Genomic DNA, 23,704 nt, shown 5'->3' with positions numbered 1-23,704 from the left:
TTAGTCCTGTTCAACTTGAACAATCCAAAATCGGCAGTGGCGGTGGTAAAATCTTGTTTTAAACCTATTAAGTAACAAAATAATATCTTCTGTTTTAATGATAAAGATTATAATTTGGAGAGTTGCCATTAGTTAAAAACAAACTTATGAATTGATTTTCAAATTTCAAAAAGTGTTCTTCTTGATTTTCGGAGTACTTTATGAATAGAATGGAAGAAAAACACGCGTACACACACACACACACACACACACACATACACACATACATATATATACCTACATAAACATACATATTATTCTTTGGTGGAGGTGATAGAGGTAGAGGAATATCATCCTGGTTATTTAAAATTGTTTCAATAACAGTACAAAATCAACACTGTTTTTATGTATGAATATATCTGCTGGTCACAAAAACAACGGCTTCTATATCTGAGACACTCAGGGGCGTGGCTACATTGGTTGATTTGGTGCCTGGCACCGCATCCAAAATTGGATTACAGCATTTTGAAAAACCCTGAGAAATGGTATATACCGCCTCTTACTTATTTGAGTAAGTCTTTTTTTTAGATTTTATCCCTTTCTTTTGTATTTACAAATACAGCATATTTTATGTCATTTTCTTCTGGTTCTGGCACCACATTAAACTGTAAGCATGCCACGCCACTGGAGACACTCCATTTGATTTCTTTCAAATTTAAAATACAAATAACACAAATCGTTATAAGTAGACTGTCAACATTTTATGAATATGAATTAAACAAAAAAGATACAGTGATTTTTCAAAACCGTGTTCAGACATAGAATGTCAGAGAAAAATGACGCAACATTGTAAAGTTAGAAAAAGAGACCACGTTACGTCATTAAAGAGGACGGCGGAGCTATTTATCGCTCGAAACTAGAAATACAACGCAGCGCGTTTGTTTGTTTGTTTTGTTTGTTTGTTTGTTTTTGTTTGTTTTTTATTTGTTTTTATTTTTGTTTGTTTGTTTGTTTGTTTGTTGTTTTTTTTTTTGTTTTTTTTTTTGGTTATTGCTCATTTTTTCATAATTTTTTTTTCTGAAAACCTGATGTATAATTAGTAAAATCAAATACCACAAGTAACGAGCTTGATAAGGTAGGAACACAGTGCCTGGCGAGGCATTAGGCATTAGGTGTGGACAACATCAAAGCGGTTCATTGACTTTTATTTTTCTGACTAAATCGATTACAAAAATCCGCTTGACACTCGGGAAGGAATTTGTGAACCATAGCTTCAAACAAGACGAATAAGGATCCCAATACGGTCCCAATCCCGATCAGATAAAAACTTGATTGCACATCTACCAAGGTGAGTGTTTTGGCCTCTGTCACCAGAGATCCACCACAGAAACTTCGTTTAGGCCACCAACGCTTGATCCAAATTTGAAGTAGGCCGCTTTCGTAAATCTTGGCAACCCTAAGAAGATTATAGCATCGATGCAAAAAACATTGTTATGATGTCGTTAAATTTGGTATTAAATTAAAGGTATTGTCTGCAGTCAGCATATGATGCTTAAGTACAGTCATTAGCATAAATTTAAGACCACATTGTGATTTTAAAAATGTGTATTTTCTAGCGCTTATTACTCTGCACCTATCTTTATAACAATGACTGTATTATAAAATAAATAAATAAATAAAACAAATGAAAATGAAGCTTTTATATAGCGCAAAATCCACTAAACGTGAGTAAAGAGCCTTCTCCAAGGACTCAACCATGCGCCGAACGAGGCTCGAACCCAGGACCTTCGATCCGAAAGCGAGTGTCATACCATTAGACCACATAGCAGCATTTTTATTATAACATTTTTATAAGAAATAAATGATGATAATGATTTTAAAACTCGGGTTAAATAACAAATCACATTTTTATTAAGATGATTAACGAAACAATTGTATTGCTAATCATTTCACTTGTAAAAATGTGCTTCCCTAAAAAGAATACCAATAAATATCAAAGAATTTTTTTTCTCTAGAACGTTAGGAACGCAACTCGACCAAGGAATTACAGTGAAGATGACTTTTGTTGTAAAAAATGAATTTAGAAAAGTGAGCGGATTACTTTTTTGAATTAATATTCACCCAATATCTGAGATTACGCAATGCCCTAATCGCCTCTGTTATATTTTGTGTTGAGAATAGAGTTCATAGCGTAACCGCTAGTTTGCCAATAAACTTCTTGGTGTGCATGTGTGTGTTGACATTATGATATCAAGAAGTCGGGAAAGGAACTAAAGATAGTGATTACGTGGTAAATAGCGTCAATTGTAGAGCGTCCCTCTCGTGGCCCCATCTCCCCATCGCCGCAAAAAGTTTTTATTCTCTAGTTGCTTCTTGTACTTCTCTACTCACTTCATTTCTTGTTGTAAAATGCTACGTTTAACATAAAACATTATCAATTTCGAAAATAACAAAATCAATGAACACCAAATCTATAGTTTCCCCTTCCACTGACATGAGTGTTTTTTCTTCATAAGTGTCAATTCATTTTGCGTTTTTATCGAAAAATATCAATAAAAACAACAGTTGTAATCCTTTAGAGTTAGAAGGGTTTGAATTCGGAGTATAACCTTGCTTCTTTGTCGTTAAACGTGCAGTGACATGTCTTACTCTCATATGGATAAGACGTTAATCTATCGCAAAATACGTTCTGTCAGATCTGTCAGGCTCACTAGTAGTATGTTCTCCACAAGATAGAATAATACTTCGACCAACCCGGTACCTTGGCTTATCTATTTATCAATTATTCAACAAAGTAAATCTGTACTTGACAAAAAAGATAACATTATGGAAAAGTGAAAGCATCCAACTGAAAATGAAAATATCAAGAAAATGCATATTTCTAACAGCAGGATATGGATGTGAATCATGGACAATTACAAAAAACGATGAGAATAAAATGAAAAATTCTCCGCATTCACTGAACAGCAAAGGAAACTAACAAAAATGTGAAAGAGTCTCTAGGCATTTGGGAGCCATATCTCATCAAGATTAAACAAAAAATAAAACTTGACTTTTTTGGACAAATCAAGAGACATGACACCTTTGAAAAATTTTCTAGAAGGTATTCTGGATGGTAAAATAGGTAGAGGGAGACCAAGAAGAAGATGGTCACAAGAGATTAGCGAATGGATGAATTGGCCAGTGGCTGAATGTGGAAGAATGGCGCAGGACAGAAGCTTGTTCCGGTTGGCAGTTGCGGAGACCACGTCCAGGATGGATAAGCCATCATGATGATGAAATCTATACTGAGATAAAATGGTCTCTTCCGTGCTCGAGGTGAAAACTTTAAAAACGATCGTAAAACAGAAAGCTGGTAAACAAACATCCCTTCAACGATCGAAAAACCACACCACCCCATCCAATCCCACAGACACGCGCAAACATATTATATGTTTCGTTTCCAAGCAGCATTAAACAAAATTACTTACTGATCAGAAATCCTTTTTGTGTAAACCGATTGGTTTGGCATTCCGATGGCATATTTAGCAGGGTAGAATGTTTCTTTGAGCAACATGAGATCACAGTTGGTTGCCAGCCAGGTAGTAAATAATCCTTTGTCGGCTATGTAAGCATATGACCCCTTTTTGACCTGAAATATCATTTTAATTTTTAAATATAGCTATTTATAAAACATATTCTCTCCTACGCATGTCATCTTAAATAACATCTATCAAACAAATATCCGATGTCACCAAGAATCTCATTTGGTCCATGTGGTTAAATGAGGAATTGATAATCTTTGCTTTACAAACAAAAAACAAACAAAAAATACTTGAAATCTGACGAAACAAGTATTAAATTGAACCAACGAAAAAATCCCAACAGGGGTTGAAAATGACAATAGAAACTCCATAAATGGTCCTTAATTTACAGAAAATAATTTAGATTACAGAACCAACAACAAACAAGTACACACCTTTTTCAGGTGAACGTCTGCACTGAGATGAACCACATCTGGATCATCAGCAGCAAAGGACTTTATACGTCTGTTCAAGGCCTGGAACTCGGGACGTGGTGAGGTCTGGATTATAAAAATGCAACTTTGAAATTATAAATGAATAATATTTTATAAATCACATACAAAATCACACACACACATACACACACACACACACACACACACTCATACACGCGCGCGTAGACACAGAGAAAGAGAGAAAGAGAGAGAGAGAGAGAGAGAGAGAGAGAGAGAGAGAGAGAGAGAGAGAGAGAGAGAGAGAGACGTGCAAAACATTCCACATGTAACGGTATAATTCCAAAAGTAGATAATCAACTCCTTTCCAACAATCCTTACTGATTTTGTAAGTGCTTACTTACTGCCTTTTAATCCTATTGGCTTGAAGGATAGTCATGAAGGATCTCCAATTGTCTCTGTCACAGTCAAGTTGACACAGAGATTTCCAGGGCCCGCTGTATCTATTTATCTCTATTTCCCTTCATCCGCCACGGGTGTTGAGGGATACATTGTCTAGTGAAGAGCTATATCCTTCAGCCGCAGATCTTGCCCCCCCCCCCCCCCCCCCCCCCCAACCAACATCTTCTCCCAGTGATCAATAGCCGATTCCTTTTTTTACAGATGTTACAGAGTTAAAAGAATTCATCAATGGGGATGTTACAAAGCTGTTAGTTATGTGAACCACAGATAATTTTTCAGCATCTGATCTAGTCATACACTAACACTCCTAGCCATGTTACAGTTTTAGCACATTGCAATATTAGATGTTTTGCATAGAATAAATCGTATTTTTTACTTTGTTAAGATTGTTTCTGAAGGCGTCTTCAAAACGCCCGTCATTCTCAACAATTCATCTGAGACATGAAAATTTGCTGAGTGTTGTGTAGATCAGTACCATAAACTCGATATGGTTGGATAGTAGTGCTATCATCACTGTTTTATTTTAGAATAGATAGAGTGCGCTTGGCTAAGAACCTCACACCATTGCCATCCGGAAATATAACGGACCAACACACAAAACTATATGTAATCTTGGTCGTTTATAGTCTGGTTAATACAGTTTAGTGAGAATTACTCATAAACGTGGATGGAAAAAAATCAATAACAAAGACCTGAGTGGCGCCATCTTCATTCTATCTATAGTGTAAGTTCAATATCTACCCTAAACGTTTAGGTAAAAAAAAATTGGTTTTGGTGGGGGTTTTTTCTTCGGTAGTTTCAATTTTTGACATCTAAGCCAAGTATCTGCACAATTCATGTCTTATAAGAGAAGAAAGTTCAACGAATTCCTTGTTAAGCATCTTGCTTCGTGAAAAATAAGTTAAACAAGATATTAATTTGTTGGCTATCATCACAATAGTACAGCTTAACCTACAAGAGCTCTACGTATTAAACACTAACAATAGTGATTTTCTTGATTTCATTCGAAGGAAAATGTGATAACCAACAGTAATAGGATTATCTACATGAGGCATTTCTATTGTTTATTGGCCGCTGTACTTAACGTTCTGGTCAGTTCATATATCATAATCGTAAATCTGATTAAATGATAAGAGATCAAGCGAGAAGTCCGTTGCAATAGACGAGTCTTAGATAAACTGAGATAACCAGTCTCCTCGATGAGAATTGTGTACTTTTCTATCGCTCAACCTAAACGTCAGGCTAGTGAGAGATAAAGATAAAAAACTGTCAGCAAGTTAGAAAAGAATGGTCGACCGCTATTCAAGAAGAAGAATCTTAAAATATTTTGAGACATTCGGTACACTACCTCAAATAGAGTGGTCCACATTGAGTTTCCAAGTGTTCCAAACTTGTATTCATCTTGACTGGCCATTTCAGCCAGAGTGTTGAACGGTGGTTTGTCCTTTGTAACTGTTAACACGGCAATCAAATTACCACTGTATGTACCTGGAAGGGAGAGTTCTCAAATGGAGTTCTTTTGCAAGCAACGTCCAGTTATTTTCAAACGAAGCTGGATTATATTGCAGTTATTTGTAAAATGTTCGGATAGTCAAAAAGTAATGCAATCAGCCTTGTTCTGGGCAAGCAAAGCCATCATTATTATAATATTAGTATTATCATCATCATCATCATCATCATCATCATCATCATCATCATCATCATCATCATCATCATCATTATTATTATTACTACTACTACTACTACTACTACTACTACTACTAATACTACTACTACTACTACTACTACTACTACTACTACTACTACTACTACTACTATTGTGCGGTTATGTGGTCTTGTGGTATGACACACGCTTTCGGATCAGAAGGTCCTGGTTTCGAGTCCTTGGAAACGTCTCTTTACTCACATTCTCTCACAGTCCTCAGGTGTAAAAGGAGTATCATGTCGTTAATAGCGTTGTCTCTGTCCGACAAATTGTAATATCGCCTAACTGGCGTCATGTCTCGTTTTACATGTTAATTGTCGCTGTTGGCTAGGGACCCCTTGTAAAGCTCTTTGCGCGTTTAATGGATATTGCGCTATATAAAAGCTCAAGTGTTGTTACCTCTACTACTACAACTACTATCACTACTACTGCTATTACTACTACTACTACTACTACTACTACTACTACTACTACTACTACTATACTACTATTACTTATTATTATATTACTATACTACTACTACTACTACTACTACTATATATTATTATTATATTACTACTACTACTACTACTATACTACTATACTACTACTACTACTACTACTACTACTATATATGATATATTATTATTATTACTACTACTACTACTACTACTACTACTACTACTACTACTACTGCTACTACTACTACTACTATTATTATTTTTATTACTACTACTACTACTACTACTACTACTACTACTACTACTACTACTATTTTTATTATTAGTACTACTACTACTACTACTACTACTACTACTACTACTACTACTACTACTATTATTATTATTATTATTATATACTACTACTACTACTACTACTACTACTACTACTACTACTACTACTATTATTATTATTATTATTATACTACTACTACTACTACTACTATACTACTACTACTACTACTACTACTACTACTACTATTATTATTATATTATTATACTACTACTACTACTACTATACTACTACTAACTACTACTACTACTACTATATTATTATTATTATTATTATTACTACTACTACTACTACTACTACTACTACTACTACTACTACTATTACTACTACTACAACTCTTACCTACAACAACCAAGCAGAAGAGCCACCAACTGCTGAGAAACATACGACCTGATAGAGAGATGGGAAGATGGCGTCCACCTGTTCAAATATAAAACAATATTGAGAATTGGGCCATCCATCGATATGACAGTCTTCACCACGGCAATTAAAACTCACATAGCCATCATTTTCTACAATATGTGTGCGTGTGTGAATCAGGCATTAAAATTGCTTGCTGTCCTTCTAAGCTCTGTGCTTTTTTTCCTAGCTTTTCATTTACTACTGGGTGAGTATATGGCTTGTAAAAATATAATATACGGTTGCGTCAGCTTAGTTTGCATTCGAAGCTTGCGCAAGGTCTCAGGTTTTCGAGTTTGCCACGATGGGGTATTTGAAAGAATTTATTGGTCAACTTTCTACATACCAGTTTGCCCATAGTACGGCAGTTAAATAAATAAAACAACGAATCAATAAATAATGAATTTATATAGCTCCTATACATCCACGTTAATAGTGCTCTGCGGGGCTTTACATAATAGTATTTAAAAAGATTACACTACATAATAAGCATAAATACAGAAACTAAATCCCAGCAACATCTATTTCATAAAAAACAAGCCTCATGGAACAACTCAGTCTTCAGACATTTCCTGAAAGTTGATAAATTTTCACAGGACTTTGTCCGAAGACTGAGTGGAGGCGTGAAGCAATGGATTTTGAGGTGGTAACCTTTAGAAGTTGGGACTGGGATGATCTTAAATTTCGAGTAGGTTCATATTTTTAATTAGTTCCTGCAAATATTCAGGTGCCAATCCATCCAAACATCTAAAAATATAGCACAACTTAAATTCTATGCTAAACTTCGCAGAAAGCCAGTGCAATTCCTGGAGAACTCGGGTTATATAATAACTTTTTTTTCCGTTAATTTTATAAGTCTAGCCGCTTTATTTTGAATTTTCTGTTGTTGATGAGTTAACCGGTTAATCATTTCATTCCTAATATAATTTCATTGTGACTTTACCTTGGTTGGTCATAGCACCAAGCAGATACCAAATGCAGCCAGTGTAGGTGATAGCAAATGTCTTTGGAGAAGGACCGTACACTCTCCTTGCCATATTTTCTATCAGGAATACGAACAAAGAGCCCAGAACTAAAGATGCACCAATACACATCAAGACCTGTTGATTCAAAAGAGTTCCGATGTCGATTTTTTTTCATTTTGCTTATATGCAATCATGCCAAAGACAATTTTATTTTAAGTGAGACTATTCACTACATGTATTCCACAGGTCATTGAATAATGTTATCTTTTTTAACAGTTGGAATACAAAATCATTCAAATCAACGTGCACTTACTGGCAGGTCTGATGATCGAACACAATTATAGGCGTGTTTTAACATTGTTGCAATTAACGATATTTTGCGTCTGTTTTTAAGTATTTCCATTACAACAATGAAGCCATAACAACTCGGGTTATGAGACCTGCAAATAAGTACACGCCAATTCAGACGCTCTTAAATATAGAAAAAAAAACCCAATAAAATTTCTAGAAAGCTAAATATTCCCTTTAAACTGCAAACATAAGGTTGTTAAAAGTATTATAAAGAGTTCACTCGGATTAAAATCCCTAATGAGTTTCGAAAGAATAAGAAGAAAAATCAAACCTCTTTTTTAAAAATGTCGATGTACGTCCGCCATTTTGACTTCTCGGGGTCAGGTTTTTTCATAATAACAGCCGTGTCGTCGTAAAAGAAGGCAAAGGTGAAGTCGATAACTTTTTCTCTGGCACCCGTGACTCCAATTGGGGCAACGATCATATCAACCTCCTGAACAAGAAAATTGCCAAGGAAATTAATGAGCGTGACATTGTTGTTGTATCTCTTCTTTGATTGGAAATTTAATAAAAACTCATAGATAAGATCATACTTGACCCAGGCTATCGGAATCGTATAAATAAATATAGTATAATATAATATGCTTTTAGACAATGTAAACATAGGCCAATTAGACATTCCTCGTGTATTCTTCTGTTCCTATTTGAACCAGTCCCCTTGTCATACTTTTTCTTTGGTCTTTTAACTTCAGTACAATAACATTTCCTTCAACATCTTATTTTGCTGGCTCTGAAATTATCTAATAGTGTAACAAGTGCCGTAAGCCCACTAAAACAAACAAAACAATCTCTCACTTCTACACAATGTCGCGTTTGCCTTTAGCACTGAAGCTGCGACAGTTATAGATTTGATAGGACTGGATTGGATTTATACATTTAATATCAAGATATAAAACGACTGATGAACTGTAGATACCTCTCGTTGTACTTGTCCAACCATACCAGTCCACGAGCCATTTGGCCTGGCATGGCCCCATTCTCCATCAGGTGGCTCTGTCCATCTAATGCTGAAATATGTAGATGGAATAAAAAAGTTCTAAATTTGAGCTCTCGTAATTAGATAACATGTTATTGTAGGAGAACGCTAATGGAAATTACATCACCCGCCTGGAAGTGTTCTCTCTATGTAAACAACGCGCAGATAGATAAAAAATCAGGCGTCCAAGATCGGAGTTTAGGCTGGATGGTAAAGAATGTTTCTGTCGATAACTATGAAGCTATTCCATTGTAAGGTCTGTTGTGTGAGTGGCTTTATCATGCCGGAGCATAATGCTGCTGCTCAAAAGTCCATGCCCAAAGATGTCTTTATCGCCGAAACAGCTTCAAATGATTAAACTACACAGTTTTGACAATTTACACCAATTGCGAAAAAATATTCACACTCAGATGTCTTGAAACCACACCGCAGATGCGTCCCGATATAACATTTTTTACCAGATGTGCTGTGGTCTCCGGCTGAGCTCCGGACCTTGAACTCAATACGTGCAAGTATACACGACACCAGGTCCCGCTGATGCAGATAGCTGCCATCTCTCTCTCTTTCTCTCTATCTATCTATCTATCTATCTATCTATCTATCTGTCTATCTATCTCCATCTCTCTCTCTCCCTCCCTCCCTCCCTCCCTCCCTCTCTCCCTCTCTCTCTCTCTCTCTCTCTCTCTCTCTCTCTCTCTCTCTCTCTCTCACTACTGATTCAGAGTCCGATAAGAATCTCTGCCAGTTCAGAGAGGTCCCTACCCCGAGAAACCAGGAGAAATCATATCCTTTTACATTTACAGTGTTTCGAATACGATCAAGAGTTTTATAATATAAGACAACATGAACGCATTTTTTAAAATTCCAAGCTTTAAGGCAGCTTCATTAATATGTCATAAAATATTCAATAGTAGATATGACTCTTACAGCATGTTTTGTAATGTGTTGGAAGAGCCATATTTACTTCTGAATATTTCATCACATTTTAAAGAAGATTGAAATTCTGGAGGTTGTAATTCCACATTTTGACTGCATCACTTTTGCTTGTATTCTTTTTCAACATTTTTGGACAATTTTGGGCGCCAGACTTGAGATCATGTTCGGGACTTGTCAGGCTAACTTTGATCCAGGAGTTTTTCAAAACCACGAATCAAAATTAAAATTTCTATATTTGTTGGCTGTTGAAAAGAATAAAGTAATGTTGCCTTAAAATGCTAATTATCGTCATCATTGCTCTGGCGCATAAAAGTTGTCAACAATTCTGCAGAAGCTGAAGAAACTACACAGAGAGAAAGAGAGAGAGAGAGAGAGAAACACACATACACAAACACACACACACATATATATATATATATATATATATATATATATATATATATATATGTATATATATATATATATATATTAGTGAAAAGCCCGCAATTTCGCGGGGAAAGAACTATTTTAATTCGATATTGCCTGAGTCATTTTCTTGATTAGATTGATTACGATTCGATGCATATTTTAATCGATGTGCTTGTCGTCGCTGCCATGCTTTATTCGGCATGCTTTTAGTTGATATCAGTAGATATCAATATCAATAATTCACAAGTCTTTACCACGCTTGACTTGGGAGGCCTTCCGAAAGCTCCTACAAAGGGAAACAACTTAAATAATATTCCCTCAACTAACCCCAAGAAAAAGTAAAACCTAGAGTACCTTTAACCAACCCTAATAGGAAAATAAACACCCTAGCATTATGACTAACCCTAAGAGAAAAAAAAACCTGGACTGCTTTGCACTACCTTTCAATACTTCACAAATTAAAATGGCGGCCGAGAATCAAAACAATGGTCAAATTAGGAAATTTTAAACTTTCACAAATCTATCAAGGTTTGTTCTAGAGCTTTTAAAATGCTTCTATATGATGACAAATTGAATAAATAAACGCCTGACAAAAGATCTACGGTGAAAATACAAATTGAAAGAATACTGGGGATGTAGGAGCTTTCGGAATGTCTCCCCTTTACCTAACTTATGTGAGGTCAAATGAAAATCTGAAGCAGATGCGAAAAATATCAAGTTTGTTCGGGCTAGAAGCTAGACAGATACAATTGACAGTTTGCCGACAATGTTTAACTAAATATTTCACAGGGCAATAATTATCACATCGATGGCATAAAAACGACCGTAATATCAGCAGTGTAGTGTTATACATTGTTAATATGTTGTGTTGCGAGCTTTAGTAACATTTTGTTATTTATTGTTATTTTGCAGTTGTTACCCTAAAAGTAATTTTGTCAACTGAATAAAGTTACAGTGGTGACCCCGACGTCAGGATTGAACACACCCTTCCTTCAACATGTCAAACAATCTGGCCGCAACTTTCTGATCGATACAGGAGCTGAGATCAGTGTGTTACCGGCTTCAACAAACGACCTTCGCCGCGGACAACACGGGTTCCCGTTAGCAGCCGCCAATGGTACACTCATCAAATCATATGGACAACGTAAACTGTCCTTACACATAGGATCACACCAGTATGAAAGACATTTCTTACGGGACTAATGGCACTACAGTTCTCTGTGACATATCGATCGGAAGAGCACGGCCAGTGGTTCCCAAATCATGGCAACGAAAAATGTTCGACGCCATCCATGGTCTTTCACATCCAGGAATCAGAGCTACCCGCCGACTAATTTCACAGAAAATGGTATGGAAGGGAATGACCAAACAGATCAATGCATGGGCAAAGACCTGCACATCATGCCAAAGGGCAAAAGTACACAGACACACGAGGGCGCCCCTGGGAGAATATGAAAAACCCAGCGGACGTTTCAGCCATGTCAACATCGATTTGGTTGGACCACTGCCCCCCTCACGTGGTTATACATATCTGCTTACGATGGTGGACAGATTTACCAGATGGCCTGAAGCAATACCCATTACCAGTACTGACACAGAAGAAATAGCACGAGCATTCATCGCACACTGGGTTGCTAGATTCGGAGTACCAGAGAACATTTCATCAGACCGAGGACCACAGTTCACTTCACAGTTGTGGTCAAACGTGTGCACACTCCTTGGTACTCAAATCAAACAAACAACAGCTTACCATCCCCAAGCAAATGGATTGGTTGAACGTTTCCACCGCCGCATGAAGGAAGCCGTTCGAGCGAAACTAGAAGGACCAAACTGGATTGATCAACTTCCCTGGGTGATGTTAGGTATACGTACCGCCCCAAAAGAAGACCTCGATACCTCGTCGGCAGAACTCGTATATGGGGCACCTATTACAGTACCTGGAGACTTTGTTCCTGGTCCGGATCCCAACACCAATACTCCTGAAATGTTGAAAAACCTCCGTGAGAAAGTGGGTCAACTTCGTCCAGTTCCTCCGTCCACGCATAAAAAAGCAACAAGCTTCGTACCACGGGACATCAGCAAAGCTAAATACGTGTTCATACGTCATGATGGACATCGAAGACCACTCCAGGCTCCGTACACAGGACCGTATAGAGTTCTAGAAACCGGTGACAAAGTTTTCAAACTACAAGTAGGAAACAAAGAAGACTCAGTCTCAATCGACAGACTAAAACCCGCACACTGTGACATTGATCAACCTGTTCAGGTACATGAACCACCACGAACGGGAAGACCGAAGAAAGCACAGAACACGGGAGAGAATAAAACGGGTGCAACCACCCAGGAGAAACGTATGATCTTTCCTGATGAGGAAACGTTGCAGACCGAATCCAAACGCACTGAAAGGGGACGATTATCCAAACCCCCTGATCGGCTGGATTTATGACAAATGAACAAAAGCTCTGGCGGGAGCTATGTAGTGTTATACATTGTTAATATGTTGTGTTGCGAGCTTTAGTAACATTTTGTTATTTATTGTTATTTTGCAGTTGTTACCCTAAAAGTAATTTTGTCAACTGAATAAAGTTACAGCAGTAATATTAGTTAACGTTGTTAATCGGTGAAACTTGTTTAAAATTTGTGTAAATCCGAATACCTTCATGTGATCAAGTGAATAATATCACTATGAATACCACGATTTGCTGAAAAATGCCAACACAACACACACACACACACACATGTATACGCACACACAACACACACAAACACACATACAACACACACAAACACACACACACACGCACACACACAAACATATACACAATTAGAACATACTACTACATAAAACACTGATCACCGCTAAATCAATAACACAACGGAAGTAATAATAATACTTGATGGCATAAATAGATGACGCAAACTGACAACTTTTTACAGTTTCAAAATTAGTTGATTTTGAGAGTGTTAGTGTCGTCGGTACATATTTTATGATTTCTTTTGACTCAACGAACTTTCAAACTGACTTTAAATTATAAAAGGAAATCAAGTTACCTGTTTATCTATCAGTAAAAAATATATTTCTAATTTTCAAATCTTTCAGTAGAGTTGTGCGCCGTACAATTTTTTTATTGACTCAAATAAGCACAATGTTTTACACAAGGCTATACTTTTTAAGAAAGGATATATATATATATATATATATATATATATATATATATATATATAATATATATATATATATAATATTATTAGAATGTTGACTTACGTAAAGTTTAGGGTACGACTGAGCTCTGCTGCCATGTCCATACAAAAACCATAATATTCCACCGTACCGTTGACTACCCTTTTATAGACGTAAGGATCCCACTGCAGACAGGAAGTAAACAAAGGTCTTGGAATAAAAATAACCATTAATATTAATATTATTACAAAATTATACTTGCCTACATCTTGTATTATGTCTTGGGAGGAGCAGATGATGAAAATTGGAATTAAAGTTTGAATTAGATAATTTGGTCTCAATAAACATGGTTTTGTTGATTGGAATATTAGTATTTACTAAAATGCATTGGTCTTTGGGGGGGGGGTAATTCTAATCAATTTGAAGTCGATAAAATTATATCGATGGTTATATAAAGGGACAAGAATAACATCAAAATAAACGACAATTGAATAGATACGCTGATTAGTTGACAAACCGGGGTCAGTTGGTAACACTAGATGGCAGACCAGACAGAGACCTATGCTAATAGTCGATGTGACCAAAGCTGGGATGCAGAAAATAAGCATCTCCTATATAATGATAAATGACTCTACAAGCTCACTGAGGAAAAAAAATTGTGTTGTTCACATCCAGACTTATAGAGAGATGGAACAGACACCATGAACAGCAGTGAAAATGAGCGCCAATCATATTACATCCATTAAAGTATATATGTAAAATAACTGTTTTCGCCTATGAGAATCAAGAAATATTATAAATGTGTCACTGTCAGAGGACAAAGGAAATATAAAAAATAATAATGGAAGTGGAAAAAAATAAAAGAAAAACAGGAAGAGGGAGGGCGGAAAAGGAAACACTGGACAGTTAACTTCAAGGAAATGATGTGAATCAAATTAACAGCATTTTACAGAAGGCAGAAAAATTTAGATATATTGGTGAGCAAAAGTGAAGAGATGGACCTGAAACTAAATGTTAAGAAAACCGAATGCATGGTGGTCTCAAAGAATGACAACAACACGACCTTCCACGTGTCAAGTAAAGGAGAATCCATCAAACAAATAAAGAAAGTTAAATATTTAGGCACTATCATTACCCATGACACACGTGACATAGAGGATACAAGACAAAGAATAGCAATATCAAAAATATGTTCCATAAAATGCGACCAGTTGTGTCAAGCAACAACCTAAAGTTGAAGACCAGAATGAAAGTAGTGGTAACATATGTTATAAGTACCCCTTTATACGGTTGTGAAATGTGGACGCTTGACAAAGAATGTACTAGGAGGTTAGAGGCATTTGAGATGTGGATGTATAGGTGAATGTTGAGGTTATTATGGACAAACAAGTAAACGAACAAGGAAGTGATGGCGAAGGTGAGAAAGGGAGGAATATTGATAGATATCATCACAAAGAGGCAGTTACGGTTTCTGGGACATGTGTGGAGAAGAGACGGAAAAGAAATGCTGGTAACATCTGGAATGATCGTAGGAAAGAGAGCTAGAGGAAGACGAAGAATATTATATGGCATATTTAAATAACCTAAGAATCGCCAAAAGTGATTTTAAAAGCAACGCAGACTCCATGCGCACCGCAGAGGATTGTGATACCTTGAGACAAATGACCGGCAACGTGCTCAAGAGTACAAGCCACGATCGATGATTGTGATCAGACGGCAATTATAGAATGCAAAGATAGAAGCCATGAAATACAATCTCTGGAAAAGGAGTATTTTGGTAATATAAGTCAAGGAAATCAGTTCGGCCTGACACAAAACTGTGGCACTCCACTCACTGATAAGTTTGCGAAATGTGTTTACCAATGTAATTAACCTATTTTTCTGTCAAAAACATAATCCGCATAATATACCTTGTATGTGATTGTCACTACACGGGAGGCACAAAGATTTCTATCAGTTTATATTAAAGGCAAACCTGGAAAAAATTATTTGAAAATTCAAATGTAATTGTATGATATTATATTTCAAAACATTTGTTCGAAACCACTTTTTACTTAAACTTCGTTTTGAATCCTCTCGGTGACACTTGGAATTTTCTCCCCTGACTCTGAATCAGTGAAGACTTTTCCATAGTCCCATTGAAAGTAATATTTTGCATGGTGGCGCCGGCTTTTAAATATCCTTTTAATAGGATTGGAAAATGCGTCAAACCAAATTATCGTTATACAACGGAAGAGTTCCTTCGGATCCATAAGGCTTAAAGATCTGGAGTTTATAATATTAGTAGCATTAAACAGACATCAAATTATTCGCTACTCATAATACATGACGCTATTCTAGCGGAAATTCTTTCACTGTTGGGTGATTAGAGTGTTAGAAAAACAAAACCTTGACCCAAAACAGATTCAAATCGGATCAGTTGGAGTGGAATCGTGTTTTCTATACATTGAACAGTTAAAATACTGCCGGAGGAATTATAAGCCTAAAAGTTTCCATATATTATATACGATTATACGATTAACTTTTACCAATATTTTCAATATGAATTTAGAAAATATTTCTTTGGAAAATTACCGTGTTTGTGGTAACAATAAACAGCCTCCCATTGAAACCAAATTCGACGTTCGGGAAAATGGGTGCGTGGATCTTTAGGGCCCAATTTTTATCGACGGCCCCTACTGTAGAGAGGGCCCGGGCTTTTTTCTCATACATCAAGGTTGTGATAGTGAGGACGTCGTCATATTCCCACTGTGGGTAAAATATTAATACCTGTGGTTACACAAAATGGCATGAACCCCACATTTTATTACATTGAGAAAATCAAACTAAAATTTGACGGAAAGCAAAGTTTGAAATAGAAGTTAAGTAATATATTTTACACTTATCTTTTTATTAAATAATTAAAATTGAAAATTTCAATGAAGAAAATTTGAGTGAATTAAGATTTATAGTGACTCATTTTTCAAGAAAATGTGTCTGATCAGGCATGGAACCACAAAATCTAGATTGTTCAATAACATAAATGAAGAGGAATCGTAAAACAGATTTTTAGTAAGAAATACTATATATTGACTATCATATTATACATGTAAATTTAACGTGGAATACAATAAAGCGATCTTAGATCGCATAAATGGGTGCTTAATAATGAATGAATGAATGAATGAATATGGCTGAGCTGTCGTGAAAATTGTGCTGAGGCAATAGGGTGTTTCCTTGTGTTGTTGAAATCTGTTCTTCAGATGTTTGTTTCTAAATATAATTGGTATTTTATAGATCTTGATATGTTGTTGTTGGAAGTGAAGTTGGTGGACGCCCTTTGTATTTGGCTAATTGTTTGAAGTAATCATCCATCGAGGTTTATGCTGGAATGTGTTCATATGTGTTGCTTTATTCGCGTACTGACTGGTTGTACTCTGCATCTGTCGATTTCGTCTGGCCAATGTACCCCAATAACTCGCATCAATTGTTTGTGATGAAGGGAATCCAGGGTATCCACATTCTATTTTTGTGAGATTCCACGTACCACAGTTGTACATCAGGATTGGAAGCACTAGGTGTTAGCCCAAGAATAGAGTTCTGTTATATCCTCAAGGATAAAAGTGTTGATGACTGCAGAATCGAGCACCTACAACACGGTGCAGCGCTTGTCACTAGCTTGTGGCATTGGCCGTTCTAAGCACAAAGAAGAATTTTTAAAATCTAAGATCACGGAGTTCATTTGCGGATAACATATCTATTTATTAGTTTTTATTTATTTATTTAGTTTCCAATGAATTTGCCAAGTGAGTATAAAGTCATCCGGAGGATTGGTTTCACACGATTTCCCAAGCATTTGGAGGACTGAATACACGCTCCCAGTGCAAAGCAGTCTTCTCTCGATCACCATACTTCTACTTTTTCTTCCTTCAGTTTATAACTTCAACATTTTGAAGAGTCCACAGACATTTTCTTTATTCTTTTTCTGGATATGTGAAACTATTCCACCGCCTAAAATTTGACGGTATGAAAGAGTACAAATAAGAGTCCATTCTGAAGTGGGGAGCCATAAATCATGATCGCTACCTCTCGTTTTGTTGGATATCACCAAGGGGTCATTCAACTTGGTCGTTTATGCCTTTGCAAAATATTGCCACATTGTCGCGCTTTCTTCTCTGTTATAATAGATCAAGAGTTAAATCAGTTTCATGGGATTTTCTTTGTTACTTTAATTAATAAATTTACCTGCCCTATTTTGTATTTGTTTGATTTCTTGGATTTCTGATTTGTGGTCAGGGTCCTAAACAGAGCTGCTATATGTATTGGTCAAACGAAGACTTTTTAGCTTTTTGATTTTATTTAATTCTTGCTATCAAATAAGTTTCTTTTGGGGATGCCCAAAGTAGAGTTTACTTTTGCATATGTTTGCTGCATGATCTTTCCAATTTAGTTTTATACGTTATTACTTACCCCTATTTTGTTTTGCTCATTTCTTCTAGTTTGGTGTTATATATTGTGTATGCTGAATGTAATATATTCCTTCTGTTTGTGAATTTTAGGGCCTGGCACATTTGAGGATGGAATTCCATTTCCTTGCTTTATCTACAGTAGTTAAGAAAAGTGAAACTTCCAATATAAATAAATAAACAAAATTAAAAGGGATGTGGCACTAATCAAATATTGTTCACTTGCGAACTAAGGGTGGAGAGACAGTCTGAAAATACTTATTGTCATCAAAAAATTCGAGTGTTTGACCAATTAAGCTATTGGGAACGATTGGCTTATGAGATGTGGTTAGTTCATTTTTCTTTTCTTATTTTTTGTTTTTGTTTTAGGGTTTGTAATACCGTAAGTCCAAGACGAGGTGAAAGGTTATAGGGACCAGAAACAATAGCAATGTTATCAAATCGGGCGTTTCTGATCCAGCTGGTTGGTTCAATGATTCCATCCTGGTTAAACAACAACCATCGAGATGTACTTGTCACTGGAACGCTCTTTCCCAATCTTTTCTCCAGTCCTAACGCCTTCAAAGAAGAAAAAGGAAATAAAACGATTAATCAGACATTATATGGCCCCGTGCAAGAACGTGATGACTCACATTTTAATGCAGCTGATAAAATCAGTTGAGGTGACACAGAAAACAGTTATTTAATATCAAGTCTGTTTTGATAAATTTAGCCATCTTTTTTTCTTTTTTCTACTACTATATTTATCTAAAATTGAAAAAACTAAAGTAAAGAAACCATAACGCATGACATTTTTTTTACACTGACTCCTTTTTCAAGAAAATGTAGCTTATTATTATGTTCATGCACTGAGCCAAATAATTGTGATTAATCGGCTGAATCCCGTAATCTTTCAGAATAAACAAGATGCCGAAAAGTAAGTTTACATATTAAGACATCAAAAATCTTGGTTTTTCAAACTCTCAAATACTACAGTAGTCTTCCTTCTTTAAAAAATTATTAAATCAATACAACTCGGAGCTTTTCAACTATAAATACACTTTTAGAAGCTTTATCGTCGTTACCTGGTCTTGGCTATCTAAATCAGATGAATCAAAGTCTCATTTAAAGAATAACAGATACCACAATTAAAGTAAATAAAAGCTGGTCACGTGTTTTAAGCGTCATGTTTCGTCTTAAACGTTAAATATTGCTGTTGACTGAGGACTCCTTGGAAAGCCCTTTGAGTATGTTAATGGATATTGCCATATGCTCAAGTTTGTTTGTTTGTTTGTTTGAATCTGAACCAATTTGCGACATCTTAAGTCTTTTACTTACCAATTCTAAAACCTTTTTGGCGCCATCGACTGTTGATATGACAAGAGCATGGAAAGTCTCCGAGTCCTCAAAAAATCTTCTGATATTGCTTTCCAAAACACCTTCTTCTATGTGAACTAGACGAAAGCGGACTTGGTTGTCAGAGGCGAGATCTGTCAACATTCGGACTTGCATCTCTGTCAAATAAAAATATCAACTTTTTTCAGGAAGATTTAGATTATATATATATATATATATATATATATATATATATATATATATATATATAATATAATATAATATAATATAATATAAATGGAGTCATTCATTTATTTATGGCCGAAACAGTCCTTAATTAACGACGTGAAGTTCACAGAAACATGGGTTTCGGCCATAAATAAGTGAGTGACTCCATTTATATATATATATCTATATATATATATATATATATATTATTATTATTATTATACATATTTTATATATTTATATTTGCTCCCAATGTCTTATTTCCTTCCTTTAGGGTCCCCTCAGTAAAAGGCTTTATACGTTGTCTGTATACTTTTAATGTCGGTGTTGCCTGTATCCTTTGTCTGTCAACGAATTCCAAAAGCAATAACCATTTGATTGGTGATTGGGGTGCCCATTGTTCTTTTGAGATAAAATTTTAATCCTGTTCGATGTCCAGAAAAATGGCGTGAGATAGCTCCGTCCTGTTGTAATGTGAAATTGTGTATTAGGTACAAAGTCAGGGAGTCCGGCAGAAGTTTGTTTCCTAAAAGCTGTATGTAAGAATCACAATTAACCCTGGCTTTCTGTGTTTCAAAGAAATGAATTCTAGTATTTCACTGTGAAGAAACACCTATTGACAACATAATCTTTCTATAGAGCACATCGGTGTTTAATTATCTTCTTATGGAAAGCAGAAAAGTAGGGAATAAAGGGAGCTGGCGATAGTGCAAGACCAAGCATTCAAAATATGTTTAGATATAGTGCAAAACAAAGCTGATTTTTAAAAATATTTTTTTCTTGTGTCTGGCACTGCATTATAGCTATTCAGAATTTTTTTTTATCATGGGCTTAGGGAATTACTCGAAGTGCAATGAAAGAAAACCACTCATTCCCATAATGAATAGAATTTGGAAATCGATAGTAGTCCCTATGTCAGTTGACTTGATTCTATTATTACATTGATGGCGGATTCATGTCGAACTGCCAAAAACATGTATGTAAACAACTGGTCTAGATGTTACATTGATACACAATTTGATTTATTCCTATTTGATTATATTTTTCTAATAGCCACCCTTTCAACACGATGATCGTCGACAAAAATATTTTTGTTCATACATTTTACCCCCCCCCCACCCCCACTCCCACAACCCAAAAAAAAAAAAACAGCACGCAAACAAATTTTTAAATTGCATGCCTCCGATGCTTAAACTACACTAAAGACACTTTTAACGCAATCTTTTTCTCCGGCGAAGAGACAAACATATAATTATTGTGTACAAGTCGAAGTTTAGGTTTTAGGTGTCCTTTTGATGTTGCACTTTGACAATTTAAGTAATTGCCTACTGTTAAGTACTAACGAATATTTAGCGTAATTGTTTGTATGATCTGAAAATGTTAAGAGCCCTGTTCAAATTCCAAATTTAGAAGTTTTTACCAAAGAACAAAACGCTCACCTATTGACACTTAAAATCATCTTAAGTCAAGGGTACGTAAACAATTTACCCAACAACCACCCCCACCCCGACCCCCCCCCCCCCAACATGACAGATAATGGAGTAGAAACAGAAACTTACCATAATTCAGTTCGTATACCACCATGATCTCCGACCATCCTTGACTTTTGACAATATCCATCATGACTTTAGCATATAACGATGACTGACGGGACCAAATGTCAACTCCCAACGTTCCTGACCATTCAAACGAGTAAGGATCTGACTCATCGTCCTCCTGTTTTGCCTTCTCGCCCTCGTCCACTTCTTTTAACTTGTCGTGCCATTTTTGGGCCAAGCAGCACCATTCCGCATAATCATCCATATGTCTCTGGAAAGAAGGCAGAACAAAAATATCAGACATATTATAAAATTGAATATATTTGGAATCAAATGTCAATTTAGAACCCAGATATGATTTCAATGCTGCGATAATGCAATTCTACACGCTAATAATCTTTTCTCCTTAAAGAAATTATGTTTACATTTAATCAGTCTATAAAAACGGTATGCCATTACCTGTAATGTGATAGTGGAAATATTGGAGTATCGAACTTTAGCGGAAGTTAACAATCCATGAAGAACCTCTGGAGTTGCAACAGATTGTTCGATGAACAAAAATTCCAGTTCATTTTTGGGAAGCTGGTGGACTGTTATAGAGAAGGTAATTTGAAATACATTATAAAAGTAAATTTGATGAGAATTAGATCCAAATAAAGAAGGAAAAAGAAAATAAGAATCAAACAGCAACAAATTTTTAAAACAATTACATTTACATCAGAGATGAGACGGACAACTTATCCAAAAGTAACTGTGTCTACCTACATACATTACATTGGTTGTAAACTAAAATGTCTAATGCCCTTTTCTTTATTTTTTTTATTTCGTTAGATTCTTGGGATCAAAATTAGACCTAAATTGAAAACATAAAAGACGATTTCTTTCGGGTCATTCAAATATAAAAAAATGTTTCTTTGTCAAATCTACTCACTTGTTAACCTATTTTCTACGATACTTATAATCAATTGGATGTCGGAGCTGCTTGTAAGGACAAGCTGGAAGAGAGGCCATAAATCGTTTGTAACATTTTTTTTAAAACAAGAAATAAGTTCGGAAGGTCTGCATTACCTTATTGTATTTAAGGATGCCATATTTTGTTGAAAATGTCGATCTAAATACAAGCACACATGATACTGGATACGTTTACCTTTTTTGGGAGGGGAAGGGGGATTTTCTATAGAATATAAATTAGTTGTATCACTACAGAAAGAACAAAAACTAACAATACCTCTTTAATCATGATTTTCCTGGAGAAAAAAAAGGTTGTTCTAATGGATTTTTAAAGTTGTTGTTTTGTATAGCGGAATGTCCACTAAACGTGTACATTGCGATTTATAAGGCCCCAGCCTGCAGCAACCCTTAACATGTAGGACGAGTCATGACGCCTGTTGGGCGATATTACATTTATTCTGACAGATACAACGTTGTTAATGGCAAGGTACTCATTTAACACTTGATTACCGTGATAGAATGTGATTAAATAGCCTTTCCAAAGGACAAAACTACTCGCTTCTCAGAGCGGGACTAGAACATAAGCCCTCCCGACCCGATGGCGAATGCCATGCCACAAGACGACATCGCCCCACGTTAAATAGAATAACTCATTTCACTTTTTTAACTGTTCCTTGTACAACAACAAATGACTTCTAAAGATGTGCTTCTGTACATCCTTGTCCATGTCCAAGATTATCGTTTTGTTTATATTTGTTTTCAGATAAGTCAAATGTACCCTCTCAAGAATCGAATGTCTAAGATTTTTACTTACTCTATACTGACAGAATGAAAATGTATAAAACAAATTGCGTTCCTTTTGTCTGTTAGTAATATTAGCTTCCGTTTATTTAGTTAAAATACTTACTTTGTTTGTAAAGAAAGTACATATCCCCAGATTCTACCCCAATGTTGGTGATGTTTATTGTAATGTTGAGAAAGACAGCCTCTCTACAGTCAACGTAGGTTACGTCGGAGACAAATGAAGATCCCTCTGTTCTTCCGATGGAAACTAGAGTTTAAAATAGAAAAGATATATTTAATTCTAAAATAAATGTAAATTCACTTGTGATGAACCGACTTGATTACTGTAACACTACG

The 23,704-nt window shown here is 35.8% G+C and overlaps 1 protein-coding gene across 3 annotated transcripts in view; it reads right to left on the bottom strand.

Moving 5' to 3' along the window:
- Positions 1-945: 945 nt before the first annotated feature.
- Positions 946-23,704, bottom strand: part of LOC144958314 (glutamate receptor ionotropic, kainate 5-like) — a 52,751-nt gene continuing 29,992 nt past the window's right edge. For 2 of the 3 annotated variants that reach the window (XM_078890222.1, XM_078890213.1), the window contains exons 4-18: positions 23,472-23,615; positions 22,073-22,203; positions 21,635-21,884; positions 19,851-20,026; positions 18,915-19,091; positions 16,663-16,836; positions 14,173-14,273; positions 9,504-9,594; positions 8,859-9,020; positions 8,215-8,371; positions 7,215-7,292; positions 5,745-5,884; positions 3,938-4,042; positions 3,450-3,610; positions 952-1,435 (exon numbers count right to left, since the gene is read on the bottom strand). In XM_078890222.1, coding sequence (XP_078746348.1) covers positions 1,174-1,435; positions 3,450-3,610; positions 3,938-4,042; positions 5,745-5,884; positions 7,215-7,292; positions 8,215-8,371; positions 8,859-9,020; positions 9,504-9,594; positions 14,173-14,273; positions 16,663-16,836; positions 18,915-19,091; positions 19,851-20,026; positions 21,635-21,884; positions 22,073-22,203; positions 23,472-23,615 — 2,309 coding nt within the window. In that variant the 3' untranslated portion in view covers positions 952-1,173. Of the gene's footprint in view, positions 1,436-3,449; positions 3,611-3,937; positions 4,043-5,744; positions 5,885-7,214; positions 7,293-8,214; positions 8,372-8,858; positions 9,021-9,503; positions 9,595-14,172; positions 14,274-16,662; positions 16,837-18,914; positions 19,092-19,850; positions 20,027-21,634; positions 21,885-22,072; positions 22,204-23,471; positions 23,616-23,704 lie in introns of all 3 variants that reach the window. The other variant, XM_078890231.1, reaches the window with a different exon arrangement.

This window comes from Berghia stephanieae, chromosome 1 (assembly GCF_034508935.2).
Source record: "Berghia stephanieae isolate SIO BIC M18660-M18661 chromosome 1, UCSD_Bste_1.3, whole genome shotgun sequence".
Classification (NCBI taxonomy): Eukaryota; Metazoa; Mollusca; class Gastropoda; order Nudibranchia; family Aeolidiidae; genus Berghia; species Berghia stephanieae.
Note: the sequence above shows the minus strand (reverse complement) of the source record. Positions and strands in the feature narration are given on the sequence as shown.